The sequence below is a fragment of the Numenius arquata genome, chromosome 1 (assembly GCF_964106895.1).
Source record: "Numenius arquata chromosome 1, bNumArq3.hap1.1, whole genome shotgun sequence".
Classification (NCBI taxonomy): Eukaryota; Metazoa; Chordata; class Aves; order Charadriiformes; family Scolopacidae; genus Numenius; species Numenius arquata.
The window spans coordinates 16,802,247-16,829,729 of record NC_133576.1 but is presented as its reverse complement, the minus strand read 5'-3'; the positions used below and the strand labels follow the sequence as shown (position 1 = coordinate 16,829,729).

Here is a 27,483-nt window from a genome sequence, read left to right as displayed (position 1 = left end):
ACAGTAATGCAAAACCTATTATTCTTTTATTGGACAAGTGTAGTTTTAGCGCTCACACTTGAGGGTATGCTAGTAAATATGTTAAAAATGCTTGGAACATGGAAACTGACTGGCTGACACCAGCATTTCCTATGAAGCTTTACAACCTGAAATTGGTTCATGAGATCCATCATGGCCCTTGAACCAGCACTGCTGAAGCCACTGCTAAGTTTACCATTGACTTCATTAGCTAAGAAACTGAGCCCTAAATTCTGGTTTGTTCAAAAATCCTACCTCAAATCTTCCTGGAAGAGATCAATAGTCTGTCTTGTTGAATTACAGCTGCACAAATGCTGTGCGGGCCTGAAACACGGTCAGCTTATCCTTTACAAGGAATGAGAAGGAACTGAGGTCAGCTAAGTCATTAGCTTTATTTGTCTATTCTAAGCCAAGAATATATTACCAATGGCAGATGGATGTTGTACTGGCCCCCATAGCAGACACTCAATCCACCTGAGAAGTAGACTCCTGACTACTGTATACATATTTACTGAGAGTACGAGCGGCCTGACCTATTCCTGGGTTTGCCCAGAGTAGAGCTCCTGGCTAGTTATGTCATTAGAGACATTTAGGACACTATAAAAAAGACTCTCAGTAAAGCTGGGTTAGGCTTCTCTTTTTATTGGTGGATCCACTATCATTTTAAGCACTTACTGAGGTCTTCCAGTGTTGCAAATACCTGGAATTCCCCTGTGCAGGCCTATCTTTGTTGCAATGGAGTTATGCTGAGGGCTGTAACAAGTAACACCAGATGCAGCACCAGAGACCTCCTCATGCTGCTTTCAGCACACTTTTGGCTACTAAATGTGGAGAAGCTGGTAGGGATCACTGGGTTGGTTCCAAGTACAAAGTAGAGACAGGAAAGTCTAGCGGATGTTGGAAGGCTTATAGTATGTTACCACCTCATTCAGAGTGACTGTGCTGGGAAGCAGTTTATACAAAGTTGCTATGTAAAAGGAAGTTGTATGTTTTCAGAAAGGCTATATGTATATAGAAAAAAGGTAACTGCGTATGCCATAGACTTGTGTATCATAAACGTGTATGTCATAAGCAATTTTAGGTGGGGGATACAACTACCAGTGCAGCTTGAAGGAATCCTCCAAAATCTCTGTTGCAAGCATGTGGGCTGGCAATTTATTTAATAGCTCCAGAGGGAAAGAATTGTATCTTCAGCAGACAGCTGAAGTACTTTCTTTGTGAGCCTAATTGCCCTTCTCCCATAATCACTGACCCTCATCCCACCCTGTCCATCCCCAAGCTTTCCAAGTTGGGTATGCTTGATGTTTTTAAACGTTTTGAAATGGGCAATCATACTCTGTCATCCTGCAGACAATGAATTTCCACTGACGATCCCTGCATGGAAGAGAGACGAGAGAGATATTAGTGAGCCAGAACTGCGGAGGATAAGACTATACAAGTAAGAATAACTTTACATCAGGTATTGTGGTAACAAAAACATCTGTCTGCCATTAGCTGACTTTCCTCCCGAGTGCTTTGTGTTTTTATGGGCTGGAGGGAGATTATGTCCGATAGCTCATGGCTGGGGGGTTGGAACCAGATGATCTTTAAGGTCCCTTCCAAGTCTAACCACTCTATCATTCTATGATAGTTATAATTCTTTCACACTCCCTTACAAGGTAGGAAAATCAGCTCTCTGAATAATTAGGTCTCTGCGTATCCTTCAGAAGACAATGACTCTTGATGGTGATCAATCCTAAATCGACTTTAAATCAGTGACCAAGAGAAAAAGGATGGTTGTGTCAAAAGTTATTGTCATGTGATATGTTGCTCAGGAATGTGTACAAAGTAAAATACGTGGGTGACTTTCAAGCAATTTCTAAGTGGGGAGTTATCCATACAGCAGAATTCACTTTTTTTTTTTTTTTTTCCTTTTTCTTTCCACTACTAGGCCTTCTAGCTAGTGTCCTTTATTAAAGATGTGAAGGGATCAATAGTGAGAGGAATTAAATTCACTTCTCATGTTTGATCTCCACAAGTCACATGTGAGGCAGAGAAATGTCTATGAGTGTAAGGAGAGTTTATGCTCTTCCTGGTCTGTGAGTAATTGGATGTCTGTATTCTCTCTCAGGAGAATGATACAATACCTAATAACAATTTTTAGTAGGAAGCATGGCTGGAGCAGCACGATTCAACAACAGAGGCTAGTTATTTAGTGTCCAATAGCTGCAATGGCCTGCAAATTTCCACCTTGGCTTACTGTGCGTCAAATTTTCGCTTGACAAAAAGACATGAGCTCAGCGGATCAAATGCTGTCCTGCTGTGGAGCAAATGTTCAATTTAGGTTGCTTGGTGCTGGCTACCAGGAGTTTAGGTCTAAAGTACCTGCAGATGGCAGCCATCATTTCAATTGGTAACAGGTAGTACTCTGAGAGGTTTCTGACAGTTTGGATTCTGCTAATAGTTATGTCCTAATCCTGAGGCATGGGACAGGTAATGCTGCTGAGGTGATTCAATAGGAGCTTGCTTTACAAGACCCCTGCACAGTCCTGGTTTTCTGGTGGCCAGCTCCAAACAGTGAGGAAACTGTGCAAAACCTACTGCCTCTTAGGGATGTGCTGAGACACCTGCGCCCAGATTTTGGTATTAACTGCTCTTATATGGTTTTATCGACTGGGTGACCCTATCCTGGGATAAGACTAATTTGACTCTTAAGCTCTGTGTGGGTATAAAGCATCTCATTTCAGCTTTCATTCACTGAGTTTTTTTAATTGGAAATATACTATGCTACTTCACCAGTTTATGCTGAGTTTCATTTGGAACAAGGTCTGTCTCATACTCATCAACAAGTCTGTGTTTGGTTATATAGTTTTTATTTTTGGTTTTCTTTAGGCTTTTCCTAGATGGTTTGTAATTTTAGTTGCCTCATAAAACTGTTACCAAAGGTTAATGAAATGCAAGATTCATTTTCAGGTTTATTGTAGAAATTCCTCCTTTGGACTATGTGCATGCTCTTCAAGGACGGCTATCACTCTTTCGGTCACTGAGCTACCCAGAGAGACCAAAAAAACCAAAAAAGATGACTCAAATGTGGATTAACAAGATTATACGCGTCAAAATTAAGGTCTGCTAAACTGGCACCCATTGTCAGAAAGACTTTTAGCTCAAAAGCTGAGGTCAAGTCATTTTTCTAAAAAGGAATATTGTAAAGTATAAAGTCAAGTTCTTTAAAATAAATGTATTTTAGTTTCCTGAATTAATAACATGCTTTAAATTATTAGAACAGAATTATTTCTGAAGTTGTAATTTAAGCTTGAACTTGCAGACACTTTAGCGTATATGCACAGGGTTGACGGCCAATAGGTTTATGCATTTAGTGTCTTAATTTATCTTTTTTTGCATTACTTGTGTTTGAAATTAAGCATATATGTCCAACTTTTCAGGATGCAGGCAACTACTTTGTAGCATTGGTGCTGTGTGTTTAGTTCAATAGTTATCTTTTCTGTTTCAATTTGTGGATCCCTTACAAGTTTTCCAGTGGGGGTGCAGATGCCGTCAGGAATTGCCCTGTGTGTAATACTCTAGAATATATATGAACTTGCCTTTGCAGATCCTTAACACTAGTTTATAGGTGTGTCATCCCGTCGTCCCCCCCCGCCCCCAAGTGCTAATTTCATGCATTTTCTTTGGCTTGGAGAGTCAATATGGAATTGTTACTTTTACTCTCCAGCTGTCAAGTGCTGTCAGAATTGAATTTTTGATGCTATAGGGAAAATATCTTTTATCTCGAAATATTGCCGAATAATCTGTTTCCAATTCAGTTGAAAAAATTCTATGAATTCCTATTCATACTGACTTTGACAAAATCCTCTTGCTTTGGTCATATGAAACTTATTAGGGACCTAAAATACCCTATAATTTAGCTCAGCTGAGCTCGGAAGGTATCCGGCTTGTCCAGGCATTTTAAATGTACTTACTGCTGGAGTATCTGGGTGTTGATCCGTCTCTCGGTGATAATGTCTGAGCAGTTAAGAAATTACTGGATATTCAGATGACCCAAATAAATGCAGCAGAGGACAGTTTTGTAAAAGAAATGACCTTATGACAGTCTGCATGTGCTATTTTTATGTTACGCACTGAAGGGCAAGCTGTGGCACCTACTGAGCACGTCTGGTAATCCCCACATCCCTGTCCAAGCTACTCACCGCAGACTGGGCTGTGAATGCTCCAGTGGTACTCTCTGGATTCAAGACGGATCCAGCCAGACAACAGCCCCGTAACAAAGCTCCACGAGAGGGCCAAGCCATCACCACTTAGCATGTTTCAGAGCTCAGGCTGAAGCTATTTTGAAGCTCTTTTGAATATTTTTTTTTTTTTTTTTTTTTTCATTTTGGAAGCTATTTTGCCAAGGGTTTACAATGTGTATGTCTATGTGGGCAGTTTCAGTTGTTTACAACCTGCTTCATATACCCTATATCTATCTCTGAAACCTGACTGTATCAGTCTGTAACAAAAGATACTGCCTTTCCCTGAAAATGTTCCCTTACTTATGTCCGTAGGTCATCCTGTCTGCATCAGCATTATCATCACGCTTTCAAATGTGCTCCCAGAGAAACTTCAAGCCTCTACTAATTCTTTCCAGCTGCTTTTGTCTTGCGTTATAGACAATTGACCCATTTAGAATGGGACTGAAAAATTTAAATATTAACCACTTCTAAAATCTGTTCTCCACAGATAAGCACTTAAAACCTCTGATATGAACAGCGACTCCTTCTTTCTTTCCTGATACACAGGCGTGGAAACTCACAGAGAGTGATTACAGAAGAGGAGGTGGGCATACCACCTTTCTAAACTTTCTACAGCTTTTGCCAGAGGAATCGCGTGCTCTCAAATATCTGTGCATCAGCAGTGACCCCAGTGATGCAATGTCTTAGGGAGTAGGAAGGGAGGATATGATTTCTGCAAGTTTATTCAGAAAGTCTAAAAATACCTAACTGAAGTGATTAGGAAAGCTTGAAACTAAAATGCTTTCAAAGGCTTTTTTTGTGCCTCTTGTTAGCTCAAGAACATTGCCCATGATAGGCTAAAGAGGCAGCAGTTTAACATGCTTGAAAATGAAAAGCAGTCTCTAAATCTACAGCATGTTTATACAGACAAGCTGCAAGTGTGCGTGCTGCTGGCAGTCTGGGACTGGGAATAGCTTTTTTTGCTCCTATGCTGCCTCAGCCAGCTGCAAAGAACCATTTAGGATGACAAATTTTGCCAACTTTTGCAAGTATACCACTCAGGAGAGTTACTGCATGAATCTGAATTATGAACGGGCATAGCAGGAGTTTTTTTCACTTCTCATGCAAAGCAACACAAGTTAGTTTTAGTCATTCTGGAAGCTGGGGGCCAGAAAATTCATTGGCACAGAAAATTTTCCTAGATTGCAATTCATGAAATGTTTTCTCTATGGGTTTCACCTGCTACTACTGCAGGTTCATCTGTGGTATCACAGCACTGGTAGGACAAAGGTGTTGGTGGCTTCTTCCCTTTCCAGGTGCTCTGGTGCCATAACCTATGAAGATCTGTACCCCCGATGTACATTCCCACGATGCTGCCTCCATTCCTGGCCAGTCCCCCACTGCTACCCCGTTCTGAAAGAGGCTGAAATCCAGCTGCAAGGGAGCACACTGTCTGCATTTTCTCCCCTTCTCTCTGCCATGGCCGTGATTAGCACTGGGGAATATTTAAGAGAAAAACCCAGAAGAGGGATGTCCCTTGCAACCTTTTAAATTCTTTATCTGAAGGGATAAATAGATACCTTTGAGTCAATTAACTGAGTGTTATGCTTCTGCTTGTAGGAATTATTTGCAGACATGGCTTCCATTTGTTATAAACAGACTAATGGATTTTAGCCAGAAAATTACAGTTATGGACCTGCAGCAGTCTGACAGCGTGTTATCATTTCTGGAAAGGTCTTCTTATTTTAGGTAATCTTTTGGCTGAGGGGATCCCTAGTGAAGTCCAGCAAGCTGAGAGCGTCACAGTGACAAAAGCAGCTCAGGTCCTTTGAGCATTATTAGACACAGCTTGAAATGCTGGTGTGTTTAAACTCCTCCTTCTCCCCCTTCTCCTGTAGCCAGTCTTGGCAATGATAGGCCCGTGCAGCGCACCTTGCCTTTCTGTCTGCCCTGTGTTTGATAACAAATGCTTTAATATGCTGGGCTGAGGTGTCTGATAAAAAACATCAGCAAAGAAATAACTCACAGTTCATGTATGAGAGACCTGCTTGAGAAGAAAGAGTCAAGATCCAACTACAACTTCACTAGCCATAGGGCCTCATAGGCCCTGGTCAAGTAACAACCAGGACTGATTAAGAAAATGTAGTGAAATCATTTTCTGGAAAGGCATCAACGTGCACTGCATTGCCTTAATTCCTGGTATGGCCTCAAATCTGTCAGAGTAGTGTTGCAATGGATTGGGCAGTTTAGAACATTCAGATTGCAGTTTGTATGGTCTTATCTTTGCATGCTGGCAGATTCCCCACTTCTCTGCAAAGATAAGTGGGCCAAGATAAGTCCCTCATCCCCTGAAAGAACAGGGTGTTCCAGGCTGAGTTTTTACTGGGTTAGATAAAAAATGCTCTAACTAGAGGTAGGTGAGAAACAATATTGAAGATTTATTAAGCTTTGTGGAGTTCAGATTTAGCCAGGCCTACCGTTGCTATATTTCACTACTTAGATGGACATGTCAGATTATCTCCTTGTGTATGAAGATGCCCTTTCCCTGATACACCACTCTGGACAATTAACCACATGCACAGTGGACTTTGCTCCTCAGAAGTACTAGCCTGATGCTGAATACTGCAGCAGATGATGCATAGCAATGCAGTGTTTAGGAGAAATAGAAAAGGAAAGCCTTTTTCTTTTTTTATTTTTTGTTGTTGTTGTTGGTGGTGGTGGTGGTGGCTTTTTTGTTTTGTTTTGTTTTGTTTTTTAAATGTCTAGTGAAACAGATGAAAAGCAAACCTGTCCACAGCAGAGAAAGTTGTGGTTGCCCCACGGATGTAGTAGTCATAAGTGTACATCATCATGTCCATATCTTCTCCATAGTGTCCTGGATATTCTGTTGTTAACCTGTACATTAAGGAAAAAGAAGATAACATAATTTACCATCTCATAGAAAAGTCTGGTTGACTGAATGTAACTCAGACAGTAGATTTTTCCTGTTCCTTTGAAAGTTCTTATTTCTTAATAGCACCACAAATGCAGTCTGACCTATAAGACTGCATTTCTCTTCTACGCAACTAATTCATGTAGTTATTTGAATAAATTTCAGTAAGTTGAGAACAGTTAAGAGCAAGTTGGAGTATTATATGGTTATACATTTGCAGCTCTGGGATAAAAGCAGCCTGAACAAGAATGTAAAGCTTGTCTACTACTTATGCCTTTATTGCAGAGATTTGCTCCAGCCTCTTGTCAGTCTGTTTGGTTTGCTGCTGTAGAGTTCTGTAAATGTTGCCAAGTCAAATAGCTACAAGCATTTATCCATTTATGAATTATATTAAATGAGTGTAGCAATTAATTGATTTCTCTTTGTTCTTTCCTCTTTCTGCCTAGTCTATAATGTAAAAATACTGACCTGGACAATATTTGTGCGGTCTATTTTATCTAAGAAGTTCAAAGTGCTTCTGCACTTAATCAAATTACGGTTACTGCTTCCCTGGGAAATAGGAAGTAATACTGTACTTGGTTTTACAGACATTTTGCAGTTAATGAACAGATGCAGGAAGGGGCTGGGACCATGACCAGTACTTTATGTCAACATTATGTTAGAGGTTAGGAATGGAAACCTGGCACTCAGTCTTTCCCCATATTACACCAATTTACATGGGAGTTGCTATGGAATTGTGTCAGCTTCACTACGAAGCAGCACAGGGAAGAATTAGGTTCACTGTAAGGGAGATGCTAGCCCTTTGGAAATGAACAGCTCAACATGTACACTGGCAGTTGTTAGGATGGATAAATAGGTAGAGTCATCAGTGTGCTCTGCAAGTGGAAAAATTAGAGCCACAGTTTTCAGTCCAGCCCCCATGGAAGTCCAAATGATACCACTGTGGATTTTAAGGAAACTGGCACTGACACAGACAAAGAGAATAAATACAAATATTACAAAAAGCTGTTTCTCATGACTTCTGACATTAGCTGATGTTTTTTCCTAGATCAAAGACCATGACCTGAGTGTGTTTCTGTCAAACCACAGCAAACCTAATTTATCTTTGACAGTTACTTTGACTGAAGGCTGATGTTACAATTTTTTATCTCAGGACATCTCCCCTTGTGCTTACAAATATATATTTATTTGCCATTTTTAGACAGTTTAAAGCTCAGATTTTAATACATTTTTACCCAGACAATCTATGACTTGAATATCTAATACACCTTTATGACCCCATAAGAGCCTTAACCTGAGCCTAAGCTGGTTCTTCAGTATAGCCAACTTGCTGAAAACCCTCCAGTTTGCAGAGATGCTTTGGGGGCCCCGCACTCCATGCCCAGAGCTGTAATGAGAACTAGAATAGACTTCTAGCAGACAAACCCTGACCTCTGCTTCCTGGTCTCTATTTTATCCATTTTCTTTGCACAGAAATCAAAGCCTTGAGGAGGACTTTTTTCATGCCTGAGTTTCCCATCAGTGAAGCCATGGATCTAAATCTGGGAACTTGAGAGTATTTCTGGGTCCAGAAGAGAAGCTGGGACTACCTCTATGGTAGTAAATTAAACAACACTAGAGAATGTTTCTAGGCACTATAACTTCATTGCCTAGACATGTAAATTATTAGAACAATCCCTTGGAGAGTTTTAGCCCAGACCAACTAGCACAGTCTCAGCAGATACCTCAAAGACACAGTTTGTGAGTTAGCAGGCAGGTAGGTACCATTTCTAACAGGCAGAATGTGGACACCCTGTTTTGGAGGGTAAGAAAGTTTAATAGTGTGGTTGCTTCCTCTGCTAGAGGAGAGTCCCATATTTAGTTTACTAATTTGTAGCCTGAGCCTCTGATGGCTCATCTTTGAAGATTCCTGGATCACAGCAGGTTTTTAAAACACGTGGCATGAAGACTAGCTATGGACCAGAATTTCATTTTGCATCCCCCCCATCAACTCCAGGTTTTGGGGCTATTATTATGAGAAAACGCTGAAGCGTGTGTTTATATATGTTCCACCAAATGTGTTTCATAACATCTGTTTGGCATCCAGCAAGGAAAATGTTCTGTAATCTTGACCAGCGCTATGTGCCGGGCAGACGAGACTGTGCAAAACACAAGGTTAAAAAGCTGCTTTCAGCTCTACTCAGAGACAGAACTGAGAGTCAGTTCTTTGAACTTGTTTCATGAGCTTTTCAGTTGAAAAGTAAATCTGATGACAAGCTCCTGAATTGCTGTGAAGGGTCTCACAGACCTTTTGCAGAAGCAGGCAGTGTTATTCTGAAGTGAATGGATGCAGTAGGGAGCCTTCATTTAGCTTCCCTCTCTTTTCTTTCTGCCTGCTGTCATCTCCCCCTCCCTCCCTACTAAGTTCTTCACATTACCATTCAGCCTCTTAAGGCTCCTCCGCTAAGAAATGTTTGAAAAGCCAATATATGCAATTACCAAACGCAAATGATATGGGAACTTGAGCTGCTCTGAAGTTTGTCTTGTTACATAGACAGATGCCTACTGACTCCTTTTGTTCTGAAAAGAAAAATTATAAATAGTGCTATGACAGCAATGTTCAAGCTCACTTGGGTCTGTGTGGTCTGTCTGTCTAATTCAGTTCTCTTTGATGTTTGCTGTACTCGTTTATGGAACTGTTCCCTTAAGCCCATGCATCTCAAGGTCAACTGGATCATGCTGTATCTTTTAGAAGGAAGTGCAGTTGGTTTTCCATATAGCAAGGCTGTGTGGTGTTACCCAGCCCTTCTCTATTATCCCTGTTTTTAGAATCCTGGGGATAAGTTGCATAAAATGTATCTGCACTGAGAGATGCTTTAGTGTTTAATGCATAGGAATATTCTGTACTTGGTTTTCTCATCCTGAAGGGGATAAAGGTCATTTAACTTGGCCATTAAAGCTCTTCTCAAAGTGGTCTGCCCATCACAGGGTGGTGGTTCCCTCAGCTTTTGTTGTAGCTTGGTGTATAGTCTTATTATCAAGTGTTTAACTGAAAATATTGTTTTATTCTCTAATGCATATCAACTGTGAACCACCTAGCAGGGCCTTACAGACAGGTAATTTTTTTTTACAAATGTGTTAGCATTTGTAAGCCGTGTCTGGCAGTGGACGGTTTATACCTGAGAGGAGCCATGAAACAAGCAAGAGAGACTCTTTGCCCTAGTTGGTGAGGATTTGCTTGCCCACCAGAGTCTGGATTCCCAAGGGGTCCAAGCCCAAGGGCAAGACCCATTTGGCAAGAGCCATCCACAGTAACCTGCATGAGGCCCCTGTAAGCACTTCTGGCACTGACCTCTTAGCAAAGAAAACAGGGCTAGGGGAGCAGTGAGAAGCTTGGGGATTGCCAAGTGCTGAGACAAAGTTACTGCTGCTGTTTGGGATGATCTAAAGCCTCTAAAACTAAGCTGTGGTGCTTGTGGTGCCTGAGAAGGTTACATGAGGGAAAGCCGTAGAAGAGAGGCTTGCGAAGTAGCTGTGAGAAGACCTGTGTTACACTGATCATGGGACCTAGGTACTGAGTAATTTGGTGCCAAATGAACTCTGAGGAGGCAGAGGATCCGTGTAAGGGCTAGCAGGGTGTATTTAGTGGGGTTGTTTACTAAACACACATATGCACATAGGTGTTCAGTTTGGGGAAGGGCTCATAGGGGAGACAATAGTAACGTGAGATCTTTAGCAAGTGGTAGTCTTTTCAATCCGTATGATCTATTTGCAAGAATTAATACAGAAAACAGAGGATTTCTGCTTCGGCTTTAAATATCCACTTCAGGTTAGTATCAGGTGTATGATGTTTGGACAGAAGAGACTTGGACCATTAGTGGCATTGTCGAGAGAGGAGAAAGCAGGTAATTCTACATTAAAGACTGGGAAAGAAAAGCTTGTGAGAAGGGATGTAAGTGGTTTGGCATATATGGGGAAGAGCAGGAAAACCTGGCAGAAAAAAGTATTTTCATAATGGTTTTTTTAGCTGGTAGAGTTGATGTGGGATGGTTTATCTTCTGACTGTTTGCATCGCCCCACCTATCCCCACGTTTTTCTAATATACTTTACTATAATCCTATAAACCTTGCTCAGGGCAGGAAACATTGAAATAAAGGCATTAAATCTTTAACAGGATTACTGTTGTTACTGTTTTAGTCTGAAAATAGTAATGTTGTTTATTTTCCATGGTGAAGAATTACTATGTTAGAGATTAATAGAAAACACAGTTACTCATTTAGCACTGAAAAGAATGTTTTGTACTAATCTACAGTGATCCCTAGCACTCTTTTAACAATTGACTTCAGAGATACCATGAGTCTATTTTTTACCCATAAGAAGATTGAGTCACACCAATGGCCTTATTAGTATCGTACAGCCTGCCCCTTAGAGAAGCAAATGGGAATGGTGGGTATGCCTTGCCTTCAGGTATCAAGCAAACAAAAGAAATGAGTATTTTAAAATGTCAAAGACAGTCAGTGGTGGAGCTGGTAGTTTCCTGCTTCGACTGTTGAATATACTTATTCCTTGCTAGTAAATGTGTTAGTTTGGAGTGCCTTATATTTTCACTTATGTGCAACTACAGTGGTAACAAGACGAATGGCTCCTCTTTAACCTTCATTTTCCGCTTCGCTGCTAAACTCTTCCTCTAACAATGCTACAGCCAGAAGAAGAAGCTGTTCCATTTCAAGAGGAAAACATAAGCCTTGACATTAACTTTCTGGCCTTTGGGGACAAGGGGTGTCCCCTGGATGGCCTTACTGTTTCAGATATCAAGTGCTTCAAGAATATGTCTCTCCTAAAGGAGAATTTTGTTTCAAGAGCCATGAGCCTGCATGTTGCATTCAGTGAACATAGGGTTTATGTGCTCTTTAATCAATTTCAATTCTTCCTCCAGCTGGAAGACAGCAGGTGTCCCCTTTTGAAAAGCATACTATGCCGAAAAGCCAAATAAGGTCTTAGTAAATGGTCTGCAGAAATTCCTGCCAATGCTCCCCAGTAGAGATCCCAGATTGCTGGGCTGCCAGGGAACTAGAGGTGTCCTGGAGCTGCTCTAGAGATGAGTTCTCTCATGCGGCCATTGCACGTGCATTTCGGGTTTGAGTTCAGGCTCCAGGCTCTGAGATCATGGATTCACCTAAACACATAACTGCTCTTCTGTTTCCATCCTGTTGTATTGAAAACCAAAAACTCTCACAGGGCTGAGGAACCACGAGGCCAATGCAGTGGGACCACAGTTCTCCTTGGAGGCCTACACAAGCTGGTGCAACACGATTACGAGCAGCAGCAGAGAGCTTAGGGCACCTTATGCCTATTCCTCCAGAAAGACATGTCTGAAATAACATTAGCCAGTTTTTCAATATTAAGCAAACCTGTTTCTCCTTAAATGCTTCTGGAAGATGGTCTTGGAGATTGAACTGTAAGATTGTATTTCCTGGGATATAAAAAAAAAGCAGTTAAATACTTAAAAAAAAAAAAAGAGGGATGGGAATTGGGTTCAACCAGAAGTGCATATTTCCACCACATGTATTCTGAGTTCACCTCCTGCATTTATATGTCTGCGGTTGGTAATATCTGAGAAACCTGCATAGGATCTGATCAGTTTCAATATGGCTTTGGTGGCAGAAAACAAATAAGTTTTTTAAGCCTCAATACTCTTGGAAAATGTAATTGTTGCCTGGACAATGTTACCGTGACAGTGAGCCATGAAAGCTCCAGACAGGCCTTCTGGCACTTGGACTGCTGGTTGTTTAGAGAGGGGAAACAGTCATAAACAGTCTGTGCAGACTTGGGGCTGCTCTGTGACATGTGTTTGCTTTTGAGAGTATGGAGTCAAGCTTTCAATTTCCTGGCAAAGAGAAAAATCTGAGCTCTAATGAGACAAGTTAATAACGCTGTCTCTGCATCTGCGATGGCAGACCTTTATGGTTTGAGTCGGCACACAGTTTATTTTACTGTGATAGCATTCCCTAGCTAGGTAAAATAATGGGAGGTTTTCTGCCTCCTGTGAGGAATGTTAATTATTTTCAGTATGGTAAAAATGTGCTGAATTCATGACAAGACTTGGCATGGTGAAGAAGGAAACAAAGTGCTTCTAAAAAAACTTAAAAATAGCAAGTGCAAAGCTATGAGACTGGAAAAGATTAGTATATTTATTTGCAGTATGGGTTTACTGTACAGGTAAACTGCAAATTAGCGGTTGGAAGATGAGCTGTGAAACAGAACTGCTGGGCTCTAAGAGAAAGGATATAAATGCCACCAAGCAAAGTCCTTAAGCATATATTTGGCTTTAACCATGTTCTTAAGTTAAGCAAAGTGTTTTAGTATGGGTTTCAGTCAGCATGATGGTGTCATAAATTAATATTCCAACAAGTATTAGCAGGGCTCAAAAAACACAGGAATGTTCCAGTTGTAAAAATGGGTCAAATTCTAACCAACCATTTGCATGGCTCATACACATGGGGAAAACCTGTCTTCATTCATTGTAGGGAAGACCAACTCGCTTCAGGAGGAATGTAGTACTGAAGAAGAACAGGCAAGAGAAGCCATGCATAAGGATCAGCTGTCTTACTGCTTTTATGTTTGCCAGAAAGCCCTGTAGAGAGACAACTGGAAGAGGAAGGGATCACATACCCAAGGTGAGAGCTAATTCAAAACAAAGAGTTTTGTTATGCCTCAGTATTATCAGTTTTCTTAAAAACGCCTTTCTGCCCATATTTGGTTTCATAATAAAGGATTCATAGCACATAAAAATTCAAGGCTGCTGAGAAATTCTGCAATGTGGATTGTCTCTGAATATGGACTTTCCTATGTGTCATGCATGATCCATGAGGCACCACATTACATATTTTCCTGGTATTACATATTTTATATTTTATATATACATATTTTATTTCGTTACTTATTTTCGTGGTATTACTTTTCCACATTGTCATATAGTAATAGAAGCCTTTGCATGAAATTAAGCTGCTTCAACCAAGAAATAGGAGTCAGCAGCATGTTATTAGCATGTTAATTTCTCCACGGATAGTTTATTAACAGCTAATTTCTGGAAGAAAATAAATACCATTATAGGTTGGGGCAGGAAATGTAATAAATAATGATACTGTATATGTACACACATTTTTATTGTGTCTTATATGCATATACATTTTGAGGTCCTACCTTTGGTAGCTCAGAACTGCTTTGCAGATTGTTTGGGAAACACAGCCTCTCTGTGAAATGCATCTCAAGTGCAAGATACAGACCAGAAGTGTGATGTGTGAACAAGGTTTTGTAACAATAACTTGGAAATGCTGATGGAAGTAAAGTTGTGAGGGAGGTCTCCTGGGCTTAGGGAATGGGAAGTTTAGTGGCTGTACACTGAAGTTTAACAATTCAGACAAGTCACATCTGTAGTAGTAAAAGTGGGTCCAAGGCACAGGGTTTTGCGCTACCACATTGCAGTTCATGTTGTTTATATCTTAGCATAACAACTTGCACTCTCCCAGACACCCTTTAGGCAAGGTAAAGGGAATAAAACAGAAAAGATACCGTCCTCAGGAGACAACAGACAGGAGAACACTGTTTTGGAGAGGAGAGAGAGTTTCGCTGGATGGTGTGGACACTGCAGCAGAAGAGTCCTCCTGTTTGGGATTGCAGGATAACTCTGGCAGGAACGGACCTCAAGAGGTCTCTGGTACAGACCCCTGCTCAAAGCAGGGTCAGCCATGAGGTCAGACCAGGCTGCTCAGGGCTTTATTTAGTTGAGTCTTGAAAACCTCCAAGGATGGAGCTTGCACAGCCTCACCAGGCAACCTGCTCTACTGCCTCATTGTCCTCATAGCGGAAAAGGTTTTCTTTATATACCGCTGAACAACAGTCCTGCCCTCAAGCGTGTCAGCAGTTCCTCCCAATTTGGTGTCATTTGCAAACTTGGTGAGAGTCTGCTCTGTTGCCTCCCCAAAGTCACTGATAAAGATATTAAGCAGGAGGGCTCCCGGGGTAGACCATTAGTTACAGTGCTCTGCTTGTAGTGGGCACCTGGGCTGAATATCACCCTTCAGCCACTACTTTCTAAGCTTGTTAAACCACCAGTTTTTTACCCATCTAGTTGTCTGTCCATCCAGACCATAACAACCTAATTTGGATAACTATATAGGAAGAGCTTGTATCTACCTTGCTAACTCCAAAGGCAGAATGAGAGCTTGAAAGAAATTGGAAGAAATACATTGTAAGGAGGGACTTCAAAGAGTAAGATCAAACAATGCTCTCAAGTAGAAGAAACTGTATGAAAGACTGTCCAAGGTGATAACAGATATGGAAGTGTCAAGATAGGCCAGTACATTGAACAGAACAAACCGGACTCCAGGTGGAGTGACTGAGCTTGGTAATACAGGGTACAAAATGGTTTTATAATGAACCCATAATCACAAACTATGCACCAGAAGCTTTTCACAAGCCAGGTGACAGGTCTTCCCAGAATTTTTACAGCTCTCCCCTCCCACATGGGATTTCTATCCTGCTTAAAGGGAGAAATGCTTCACCTGCCTTTGAAATGCTGCCTTTTCTGCATGGAAAGGCAGTATCATCTGAACTGCATAAGACATTCTTTTCCAAGCATAAAAAAATGGTATGATGTCACTGTTGGAAATAGAAGGGAGTCCATGTGCAGATGAGATGGAAATGCAAGACATCAGTACCCCCAAACATTTACATTAGGATTTGCATTGCTCTGAATGCCAATTTGCAAGGCACAGAGACAAAGCTGTTCCCAGTTGTCAAGACTACATCTGAGGGAAGCAGAACTGTCAACAAAAAAAGAGGTCAGAGAAGATTTCTGTTGTCTCTCTGAAAATACATGCAATATTAGAGAAGTAAGAGAGATTGGAAGAACTGCTTAAAAGTTATAGTGAGTTTCCCTCAGAGGGAAGAGTCTGGGCAGGTATGTAAATAAACCCCCAGGCAGAGAACATCTGTAGGCTGGAAAGGGGGCAGATGAATGTTCAAAGACTTAATTACAGAGTTTCTGTCATTTAAAATATTTAAAAATAATAATAAAAATTATTTTCCTCCTGGCTGCAAGGAGACTGAAGGATGCAAAACAAGGCACTGCTGTTGTGTTTGGCCAGTAGCCAGCCAGACAAGTAAGACCAACGGGCATGTAAACAGTTTGTATGCATCTCAATGGGAAGTTTACTTCAAAGCTGAATTCTGGAAACAAAGATTCAAACACAGATATTTTTTTTTCCCCTATTTTCTTCTTCTTCTTCTTTTTTTTTTTTTTTTAAGTACAGGTGGGTTGCTCTTCGTATCAGTGAGAATAGTTGGATTAATAGCCTTGGAGCATAAAATCGTGAGTTCTGTTACACAGAATGGACAGGAAGAATATGAGCTTTCTCACCCTCTGCTACTGTGCTTCTGTCTCAATTTAGAGAAATCACACCTGGGGACACTGGGAAGCTTGGGATGTGGAGCTCGTTTTTCCATAGTATTTGTGAGGTTGCCAGCACCAGTTGTGATACTGTGTTGAGGTGAGGCCACCTATTTTTAGGTTTGAACTATGATCAGTAGCTCATTTTGACTTTGGTCTTCAAACAGCCTTGAGAGAGGGAGCAAGTTGTATGCACTACAAATACAAAAATCCCGAGGTGTCAGCCAGAGGATATTCTTTTTGAGGTAGCTGGCAGTAAGTTCACTCCTGTAAGTCATTGTGGCACAACTGCATAGCACGGAGATGCTCCTACTCCTGTAAATCTGCTGGATTTATAGTGGGAGCTATATCATCACCTTTGAAATGTCATTCCACTTTGGAGACTTCTGTCATGGTTTCCAGCATAGCTAGGCTGCTGCTGCTACCCAGACCTGTTCATTTAGGGCTACCTTCTGCATTGTGCCCTTCAGCATAACTGTGCCCTCATTCTCTTCCCTTAACCATGGATCCTCAAGAGTCCTGTTACCAGACAAAATAATTTGCTTAGCCCCATAAAAAACAGTTAACTTTTATCAAACAAGGGGTTTGATGGGCCAATTGGCCAAAGACGTTTATAGGGACTGTTGAGGAAAAGAGGCCAAGAGGTTTGGTTTGTGCTTGAACTCACCAGCATGAATACGGGCATCTCTGGCTATAGCGGCAGCAGTAAAATTGCCATTCACGGTCAAGCACAGATGGAAAATACTGACTCTGGAAACCAGCCACCAACCCATTGTTTGAGCAGGTTTGATACCTAAGAAAGAGGACAAAAAAGAGAACGCATAAGTAAAACATGATATTAGATTTCCTAATAGTTTCAAGATTTTCTGAAAACAGCATTAAAAATTTTGATTCAGGGTGGAAGCTAAAGACTTGGCTTTGTATTGAGAAGTACTGTATGTGCTTGCTTTGTGTTGAGTAACCATTTTGTATAAGAAAGCAGCATTAGGTAACTAATAATGTCTTAACATTTATGTGGCACTTAAAACTATTTAAACTGTTTTTAAGTATTCATTCCAGTATGCTAATCAGGTAAGAAGATTGTTCTGGTATTGACATTCTCAACTGTTTACAAATCATGAGACTGACTACAAACCAGTTCATTAATACTTTTATCTTTGACTGTTGGTATTTGAGCATTTGGGGTTCGCTGGAGTAATTTTTTCAACTTATTTTCTACAAAAAGGAGCCTTAGAAACTTTTTGTAAGATAAGTTCAGCAATTCATTTTATTTTATTTATTTCTCAATTACCTGTCTCCAGGAGAAGGCACTCTTAATGCAAAATATTATAGGCGTGTGATGAAATCATGATTTGATAACAATCACATGAGGAAAACTGAGAGTCAGATATCATGAAATTGCAAGACTTGCATAAATTTTATGACTGGATTTGCAAAAGAAAAATCTGCTGCTTCATACTTTCTATGTACTCAGGAATTCTGTCATACACATAATTCACTGCCTTCAAGTAGAGCAGACATGGTCTCTAAGCATGCAGATATATGCTTCTCTTTCTGCACACCCTACAAGCATCTGGACACTGATACCCAAAGTAATTCAAGTGATAATCAGTTTGAATAGCTTGCTTCTTGGAGACTAAAGACAAGAAGAGCATGAAAACAGACGGCTCATTAATTCAGCTGTTGAGTTCTCATTCTCTCAAGCACCCTTCTAGCCTCATTGTTTCCCTATTGGAGAAAATTACAGGAATTCAATTTCTTCCATTTCCTTTTCTTTCTTTTTCGTTCATCAAGGAAAACTGGCTGCCTAGAGCTGTAGCAAAACCTTCCTTGTGAGACCATAAAATCAAATACATGCAAAAGACACTTTCAGAAGTAACTTTATGATTAACACATAACACAAATTTTCCCTAGTTTCATTCAGTGACCTCATAGTTTCTTTTAATGAGCCTGGAGTTCCCAGAAGACAAAAGACATAGTCTAGCCGAGTTTAGAGTTTCAAAAGTCATTCACTTGTGCATACAAATGTCAGTGCTCACAAAGCCCGAGGCTCAAGTGTTTGTATACAAAAGCTGAAAAACTGACCGATTTTGACCGGTGCAGGGATGACTTCCTCTACCTAACTTTCAGCTTCCTCCTTTGAAGCCGGAGTCTCTTCAGTATTTCCCTTCCACTGTGTTTTGTTGTTCAGGCAAGATTATTTACATTTGTTTGTATCCCCGCATCTCCCACATTGCTGGGGCCACACATACTTGCTGTGCTTTGTGAGACTCTTCTGAGGACCTTCAGACTTAAGCAATGATGGGGACTCTGTGTTGCTATGGTATCACACCAACTAAGGCAGTCTGGCTCACACTCAGAGGATTTCAGCAGGACTTTGATAGGAAGTTGCTCTGTTTTTTGGCACATAGGCCATGGGAACATATGGCTAAGACTCTGTGTAAACATATTGGATAGCTGCAGATGATTGGTGTTACCCTGATGGAAGAAAGGTTGATACACAGAAATATAGGGAATGGTTGTACCTGTTGCAAGATGAGCACTTTTCTACATTAATCTGTGTATAGTAGAACCAAACCTGTGTCTCTTCATCTTCTTCTGCTTCTCGCCCTTCCCAGTTACGTGCATTTCCACTGCTCAAGTCCTTGTGGCCCTGGAAGATTTTCTAGCTCTTTTGCTTAGGCACAATAACGGGAACATTTAGTTCCTCCTTTTCCTTTGCAATTCCTCTCAGAAGCTCAGCATTTCCCTGCAATTTCTGATCCCTACCAATCAGTATCTGATATTCCTGCCCGTAGTTGTCTTTGCAGAGTGTTCTTCCTTCTCTTTGCTCTCCCCACCTGCTCACATTCAGTCTGGGAAGTCCTGTGTCTTTTCCACTCTCTTTCCCCTACAACAGTTTTTATTTTCTTGACACCTCTACTAATACACCCTAGTTTTGATGGAGAGATTAATCTTGAGAGAGACATCACCGATGGACCCTTCTCTCTATAGTGGATTGAAAAAAATCTAGCTAACATAACACTCTCATCTTTACATGTATGTGTATCTGGGCACCAAACTTTAGGAAGGTTTGGTTATTTTTGATCCTGATTCTATCTTCTCATGAAAATTTTGTTTAAAAAAATATTATATTTAGAGTTGCCTTAAAAATTTCTTAGATGGAGAGTATAACTGAACATGTCATGTCTTATAATGAAAATTGCCATTTCATTTTAAAAACATTCAAAGTAAAATTTGAAATATACTTCTAAGCTCATGCTCACTTCTCCCTCTCTACTTGTCTCATATGCACAAAATCCTGCAATCTGTTTTTCAAGCTCAATATTGAGTTCAGCAAAAGATAATAGCAATGTTGAAGAAATTTTCATTATCTTTGAGATAACACAAGATTTTTTCACCTGATCTTTCTAATTTTCAAGTCAAAACCAGATATTCCTCCAAAATTGAAGAGGTACTCTCAGAAATTGGAGTGCTTATTTGTGAGCTCATATAAAAATCTTTTCTTCTCATTCTTTTTCCCAGTTGTCCTCTTTCCTACAAGCAGAAACTAATTCTTCAAGGGAAACAAACAACCCCTCCCCACACACATTTTTAGTCAGATGCTCTATGCACTAATCTGAGAACAACTTTTAATATATGAGGATTTCTTCCTCCCCTGTTGATTCACTACTCCTGTCACAGCAAATCCTGCAAACCAGTATGGCAAATAAAAGCTTTGATGTATGGCCAAGGAAAAAAAAAACCTTTTTCAGTAAACCTACTCTGTAGCACTTTTGTTAGAGAGGATAATTCAGTATTTGGAATTAATGTCACTGGGTTCTCGCGCATGGAATCCTGACATTGCTAAGAAGAGAGGAAGATACCTCTTAGGTGAACGCAGAAGAGCATGAGAAACCAGCTGGGACTGTGTGGGATTAAATTTGGCAATGGACAGGTTGTTTTGTTTTTCTAGTTGGCTCAAGTTGCGATGCATGAAGAGTTGCCTTTTGGATCTGTTACTGGGAGAAGAGGAGGTGAGCTGGCTGATAGATGGAGGAGTGGGAAGACTGGTGGTGGTGAGGGTCGGGTGCTGTTGAATGGGAAGTTGCTCTTCCCTTCCCTCATTTACATCTGTTGGAAATGACTGCAGTATTTCATAGAAAGTAAGAAAAACTATACAGCCCTATTTTGGGTTGAGTTTTGTATAGTAACAGGGATATGCTAGCTGAGACTTTCCACATCCTACTGCAATTGCTGTGGAAAGCCTCTCCTTTACTGAACCTTCTTGTGATCTGTTTAATGAGTGTTGTACAGCTGAGTTCTGTCATGATAAGCAACCAAAGTGTGCATCCATTGGTTTAGTTCAGCTCAGGCCTGCTTTCCGACTTCACCTATGAGCATTTATAAGACCAAATTAGAGCTGGTCTGACACAAACTCACTGAAAATGTGCATGTGGATTTTGGGTCCATGCATGAACTGTTTCATACTACAGATCTACTTAAATTGTGCTATGTTATTTGCAAATACTTGTATAGCCTCAGCGACCAAGCGTGTACCTCATTGACTCAAAGTTGCCTGCCACTCTGGAGACAAATACTGCTTGCAACAGTGTAATTGTTTTGATCAATGGCACCAATTGTGGTGACATTTCATAATTCTGCCTACATCTTATTTTTCTCTTTGCTATACAAAGCCCCTGAGTGTTGTGTCCCATCTAATGCTGGTGCTGTGTTGTAAACCTGTCTGCGTGATCCTCTGCCCCTCAGATACATGAGGAATTAGCCTGAGCAGCGTGTAGTCCTGAGGATGACAACCCAAAGAGGAAGCCTGTTCACTACAAGTCAGCTCAGGGGAGCCCAAGTCAAGATGCAGTAAGTGGTGCTGTTAGAGCCTTCATTGAGCCACTGCCACACTGACCGGTCACGCTCCCCGAAGCTCTCTGGAAATGTGCAGTTTGACACACAGCTCAGTAGTCACTGGGTCATGCTGCATTAAGGGTGATTTGTTCCTTATAACAGGGTAACCTGAGAGTGTCATTCTATATATACTTCAAAAAAATCCTACTGTTTTGCTGTAGACCAGATGGCTCCTGTAAAACTTGCATTATTAATTACTTTAAAGTCATCTCTGCAGAGCCTGTCACAGCAGAATAGATCAGTATATTATGGAGATATGTCAGACATGGCAAACTGACCCAAGAGAAATAATGCTGCGTGCTTTCATCTGCAGTCCTCCCTGGAGTGCCTACGGACAGAGGTGGCCTAAACTCATGCAGCCAGTAAGACCATGGTTAGAGCGTGGGAGGCATTTTTTAATGGGACATTAGATACAGTTTTCCTAGAGTGTTGTTTCACCAAAACCTGTTACTTCCAGTATCCAAAACTTAATTTCCTTTTGGTAGAGCTGTGGAGGGGAGGCCCTGTCCTGCTCTCCCGTGTTATTTTTGTGGAGTTTCCTCCTCTGTGTAGTTTGGTTGGTCACATGATGAAAGTTAATTTAATGGTCAGTCTGTTACAGATGAGTGGGGAGAGGTAAGTGGCTGAGGGCAGGCTCAGGACGCTTGAAGCACTGGCACTCAGATGAAGGGAATTACTTTTCCATGTTTGATTAGGCTGTGCCAGTCTCCAATGGCCACTTCTATGAGGAGTCTCCACTATCTGTTGTGGGATGGCGAGACGTGTTGTCATGACTTCCATGTGCCAAAGGCAACCTCACTATCATCTTCAGCTATCTTTTTCTTTCATTTGGGAGTCAGTGATGACTTCATTTCTCCTCCCTGCCCAAAGGGAAGACAAGGCCTAATCACCCTGTTGATTTCTTCCTGGCAGACGCTGATGAGGCCTCCCTATCTACAGAGACACCCCTCTTCTCTTCAGATACTCCCACTGGACTCAGTCAATTACAGCTGTGCTAAGAGCTTGTAGCACTATCCCTTTAACATAAACCTAGGGCTTTGAAGAAAATTAACTTGTTTGCGTAGACAGCACAAGTTGGAATATTTTGAAAGGGCTTGATTATCAGGTTTGGGTAATACAGCCTCAGATTTGAGACTTGGGATTGGTCAGGGACTGAGAACAAAAGCAGTTCCTTGCAGATGTACTGATGTCTGCTGCCAGTGCCTGAACAGGAGGCTCCTGCAGACACTTCCTTTGCTCATAAGTCTGTCTTTGCACCCAGTTTGTGGGAAACAGGGTTGGGTGCCTACTTAAAGGATCTGCATTGTGGGTATTTGTGCACTTAAAGAGACAGCAAAGGAGAGTGAAAATGGGAGTGGGGAGAAAGAATCTAGATATTGGTTTTTTCCAAGTCCCATCCAAACACTTTCTCAGAAGTCTAAACAAGGAAAAGAGGCAATAAACAGGCATTAAATGTCACTCAGCTGGAAATGTTTCTGCTTTGTGCCTGGGTAACTGGAAGTACACTGGAGATATGGCATAGTTCCATCTGTATTATTTGGTGTAAAACAAACATTTTGTACTGGAAGGAAGAGTTGCTTGTCTTTCACTTGCAAGCTTTTGTTCATTTGTTTGTTTGATCTCTGTCCTTTGGTACTTTCAGGCAAGAAAAATAATTTTTCTTGAGTACCTTGTTCAAAGACTGGTCTGTAGAAACAACTCTGTAGTATTCACCAAAGCATAAAGAACAGTCTCACCTGCAATCACTAAGACCTTACCTTTTCTTAGGTGGTGAAATATTTACCCAAGGTCAAACTTCCTCCAGAACAAATGGAGCTAAAGACATAAGCTTTATTCTGTCTGAAAAGGCAGAATTCCTTGCAATGTTGCAGCATATAAATAATTAGAAGAAGTGTGTAGAATTGGGGGTTGTCCTGAAGACTTGTGCCTGTTCCAAACATGAATATTTCCAAATCATCCAGGAACAAATTTTGCTCCTAGTATTGAACAGCATCTTGGTTAGCAGGTAGCCTTTGCAGAGGCAGTAGGGCCAGGAGTAAGGTGTTGGGACTGATTCAACAAAGCCTTTGTAACTTTAAATACATACACAGATTAATGAAGTTGAAAAGGTATCACTGATCATCTCATCCGAGCTCTTGCCAAAATTTTCTCTATAAGTCTTATAACACTTTCGCAAGTTTCTCGTGTCCATTCAACAAAACATAAAAGAACATGCTCTCTTCAGAAGAGCATGTACACATATGTTTAACTTTTGGGATATGTTTATTAAGCGAAGCACTTGTAGTTAGCTGTATTCTTAAAGTGCCAGTAGGTAATTCTAGGCAACTGTCAGAGGTGATTGGTCTTCATGAGTCTGCTTCTGAAGAGAGATGGGGTGCCCCAGAGAGCAGTTTTTAGAGTACCTATTTCTCTCCATTGACACTGGAAGGGAGCAGAGGTCATAAATTAGGCATCATGATTAGATGCCTAATGTGGATCTGTGTCATTGCCCTCTTTCTGTTCAATAATTTTTTCATAGCTGTAATGATTCAAAGTCTTACAAGTTTAATCCTAGAAGTCCATGTAATACCTAGTGTTAGTGTAGGAAACAAACTTACCTAAACCAGCTCTGCCAGTGGTTCCCTGCTGCTCTCCAGTCCCCCCAACTCCACCATCCCTATGGTCCCCACATCCATTTCTGCCATTTCCCCCTGAGTGCTAATGGCCAAAGAAAATAATGAGTTAGAGAATCTTTCTTCTCTCTGCTTTATATTTCCACTTCATTTTCTCTCTTAAGCTTTTCTTGGTTTGTTGTCTTTTCTAAAGAAAACTCTCCTGGGTTTGTTGTGCAGCTGCATAACAGTGAGGAATGGTGATTTGTGAAATGCTGTAGACATCATTTGTAAGAGGTCATTTTTTTTGGTGTTTCTGCCAGACTAGAGTTTCTGGGATATGGCTGAGAAACTGGAGGGAATTCAGAGGAGAGCTGTACGTATGATCAGCACTTGCTTAGGAGTGTTGGAATATAAAACTTCCAAAAGAGAACTAGAAGAGCAGAGATGTGTTCAGCCTGAAAGCAAAAGCATGAGTGAAGGTGTGCAGGTGAGGGAAAGGCATAGCTGCTAGCTATTAATAAGTTAAAGAGACTTTACAAAGGATGCAGTGTGCTTGTTCTCATTACTCAGTGAAGGTAGAGCAAGGAATAAAAGCCTCAATTACAGCAGAGAAAATGCAGCTTAAATTTTAGGAAAAACTTGGCAGCTCTGTAGTTATTGGTGGTACAAGCCATTGAATCTCCCTGGATGTGATGTGCAAGGTGAGACAAAATACCCTGTGGGGCAGACCCAAAGAAGGAATATTAAAGTCCATCCTACAAGGATGGGGAATGGACTAGTGAGTCCAGCAGAGTCTTATGTTGCTCACCAACAAATTGGTTCATCAGGAAATCAGCTGTGAAACAGAGGTGGCCAAACAGGATCTAATGCTACAGATTGTGACTCTCATTTGTGATCTCACTTGATTACTGAGTGAAACTCTTTAGAATTGGGGATGGCTCCACATAGGACTGAGCTGGACATGGGAGAGAGAGAGAGAAAAAAAAAAGGCAGCTATGAGACGTAAAGCTGTCAAGAGAGGTGTGGAATTGTCAAAGACCCCACAGGTTACATCTGTGCTATCACATTAATTTGAGGTTTGAGCTGCACTCAGACACTCCAGGCCATCTACCTGCTGGCCCACGCTTTCACTCCAGTCTGGGATGAGCCTGCTGGGTTACTGGGCAGCAGCATCTGGGCACAGTGACGGATGTGCTGGCTTACAGCAAGCCTCTTCATGAAGCGCTGTAGGTACGACAAGCTTAGCCCTGGGTACAGAAAACTGCAGAAAACAACCAGGCACAGCAATCTAAGATGTATGGAAATAGCTCAGGTAATTAGGAGCACAAATTCACCTTTGCAAAGAGGTATGTGTTCCCTGATCACTTTGGTGTATTCCTCCCTTCTCTAAAAATAGACAGGAGAAAGAAAGAGGTAGATCTATGGAGAGAAGACAGATAGATGTAAGGATGTTGGATCGGAGAGGTGAGCTGGGGAGGAAATAACTAAAATAACTCCAATAGCTAGGAGGGTGAAACAGAGTTAATCTCATTAAAGAGGGGTTGGAAAATAAAAACATTTGTAGAAAAGATAGGGTTGGCAATTGCAAAAAATGTAGGCAAGAAAAAGGACAAAGTGGAAAGATTTTTTGAAGAGGTGAAGGAAATGAGAGTCAGATAATACACTGTGGATGTAGTCATGCTAAGCATACAGAACATGATGATGAGTGTGGCCCCATGGTTAGATAGCAGAAGAAAATGTTTTGTATGGATTTACACAGTAACCTGTTTGTGAGAAGTGAACTTGAGCAATGGCTTCCAGGGATTTTTAGAAAGAGAATAATAATTTTATTTTGAACAGTAGAAAGGTCTAATTAAAAATTACTATGCAATAAGTAGAAACTGCCTCAATGTATGAAAAATGAAGTTGTCATCCAGTATTATCACAGTGTCTTCTTTCTGCCTGTTTTTCAGCCCTTCCCCTTTCTTTTCAGTTCTTATTCCAAAATTAAGTATAGGGTCAATCTTCTTTTCCTTAGCAATTGCATCAGCCATAGGAATGTATCACGTGGTAAATGAAAGAGCATGAATAATTCAGAACAAAATTTTGAATCATTTAAAAAGCAGAAGCTTCACATTTCATTGTTAACCTGTTCCCATATAACGTGAAATCTACAAAAATCACATTGCAATTTCTGGAGCAAACCCATTTCAAGTATTTGAAAATATTCTTGCATTCATTTCATTCTATCCAAATAATATTTCAGACTCAGAGTTCTCCAAAACTGTTTCATGTTTCATGAAAAAAATCAGAAGGGAATGAAATACTGGCTGTGTGCTGCATAAACATGAAACACCATATATATTTCCAGAAATTATTGTGGCCATAAAATGTAATCAACTTTGCCTCAAAGTTTGATGGAAAATGTAACATTTAGTTAACCAAAACCAACGGTATTAGGGAGTTAATATGATCTTCTGCTATCATTATCATGCATATATATGCCACCATCATCACTCACTAGTGTGGATTTTTGGCTCCTGTAATACCAACATGACTAGAAAACAGCCTTTGACTGGGCCTAAGCCAAAAAGCTTAGCAACAAAAACACAAAGAGAAAAGCCAGTGCAGTACAGAGAAGATTTTTTTCTGTAGTGATAAGAGCAGGAGATCAGAGTGAGGAGTTTTACAATTTGTTCCCCAATTTAGTCACTGATTCAGTGTATGGCCTTTCAATAGGGACTTTATCCTCTTCTGGCTTAAGGTTTCTGCCTCATTTTCCTCATCTGTGAAACAACAATAGCAACACCGAATCACTTTGCAGCTGAGGTTGTGAGTAACCAAACAACACGGCATTTCTAAAGCGCACTGAGACTCTCCAGCAAGAAATTGCTACAGGGAAGGCAAATGCGATGCTGATCACCTCACATGCATGCATCATGATTAATGAGTCTCAGGCAGTTGTTCAGGGCAGTGAAGCCACTGGTTATGATGGCATTAATACACGTTTGCATTGCTCTGACTGCAGTATTAGCACCCTCATTCCACAGGGGGTATCAGGGCTGCGCCCTCCAGGGATAATTGGGAGTATCCTACCATTCAGTTCCCGCCCTGTTGATCTCTTCCCACCAGCACTCTGTCGGCTCACCGAGGCTCTGGGCTGCTGGCATGCAGGCATAGTTCCACAATCTGTCGGAACCTTCCTTCTTGCTGAAAACACTCCTGACGGCCACAATCACCTGCCCATGAGGGCACTGGAAGTTGAAACCCTGGCGATACACATTAACCCATTCATCATTATCTCCGTAGTTATAGGGGCCATAGTAATAGTCACCGTACTGGCCCCATGCCACGGTTACCAGAGGCAGGAATACACAGAGAAGGATGAGGTCCATCCTGAGGATGTTCCTGGCTTAGAAATGCCCC

General features: G+C 41.0%; 1 protein-coding gene across 1 annotated transcript; it reads right to left on the bottom strand.

Annotated features, from left to right (window-relative positions):
- Positions 1-27,483, bottom strand: DPT (dermatopontin). The gene is made up of 4 exons (XM_074153713.1): positions 27,154-27,483; positions 17,253-17,378; positions 7,011-7,118; positions 1-1,392 (listed from the first exon to the last, which is right to left on the bottom strand). Exons 1-4 carry the CDS (start codon positions 27,450-27,452, stop codon positions 1,326-1,328), a joined length of 600 nt encoding a protein of 199 aa, XP_074009814.1. The 5' UTR covers positions 27,453-27,483; the 3' UTR covers positions 1-1,325.

Bases quoted from the DNA above. Each gene is read 5' to 3' on its own strand.
- DPT (XM_074153713.1), bottom strand. From the start codon at position 27,452: ATGGACCTCATCCTTCTCTGTGTATTCCTGCCTCTGGTAACCGTGGCA. The intron at 17,379-27,153 runs GTAGGATACTCC...CCTCTTTCTTAG, and splicing joins AACAGGGCGGGAACTGAATG to GTATCAAACCTGCTCAAACA. The intron at 1,393-7,010 runs GTTTGCTTTTCA...TCTTCCATGCAG, and splicing joins ACTTTCTCTGCTGTGGACAG to GGATCGTCAGTGGAAATTCA.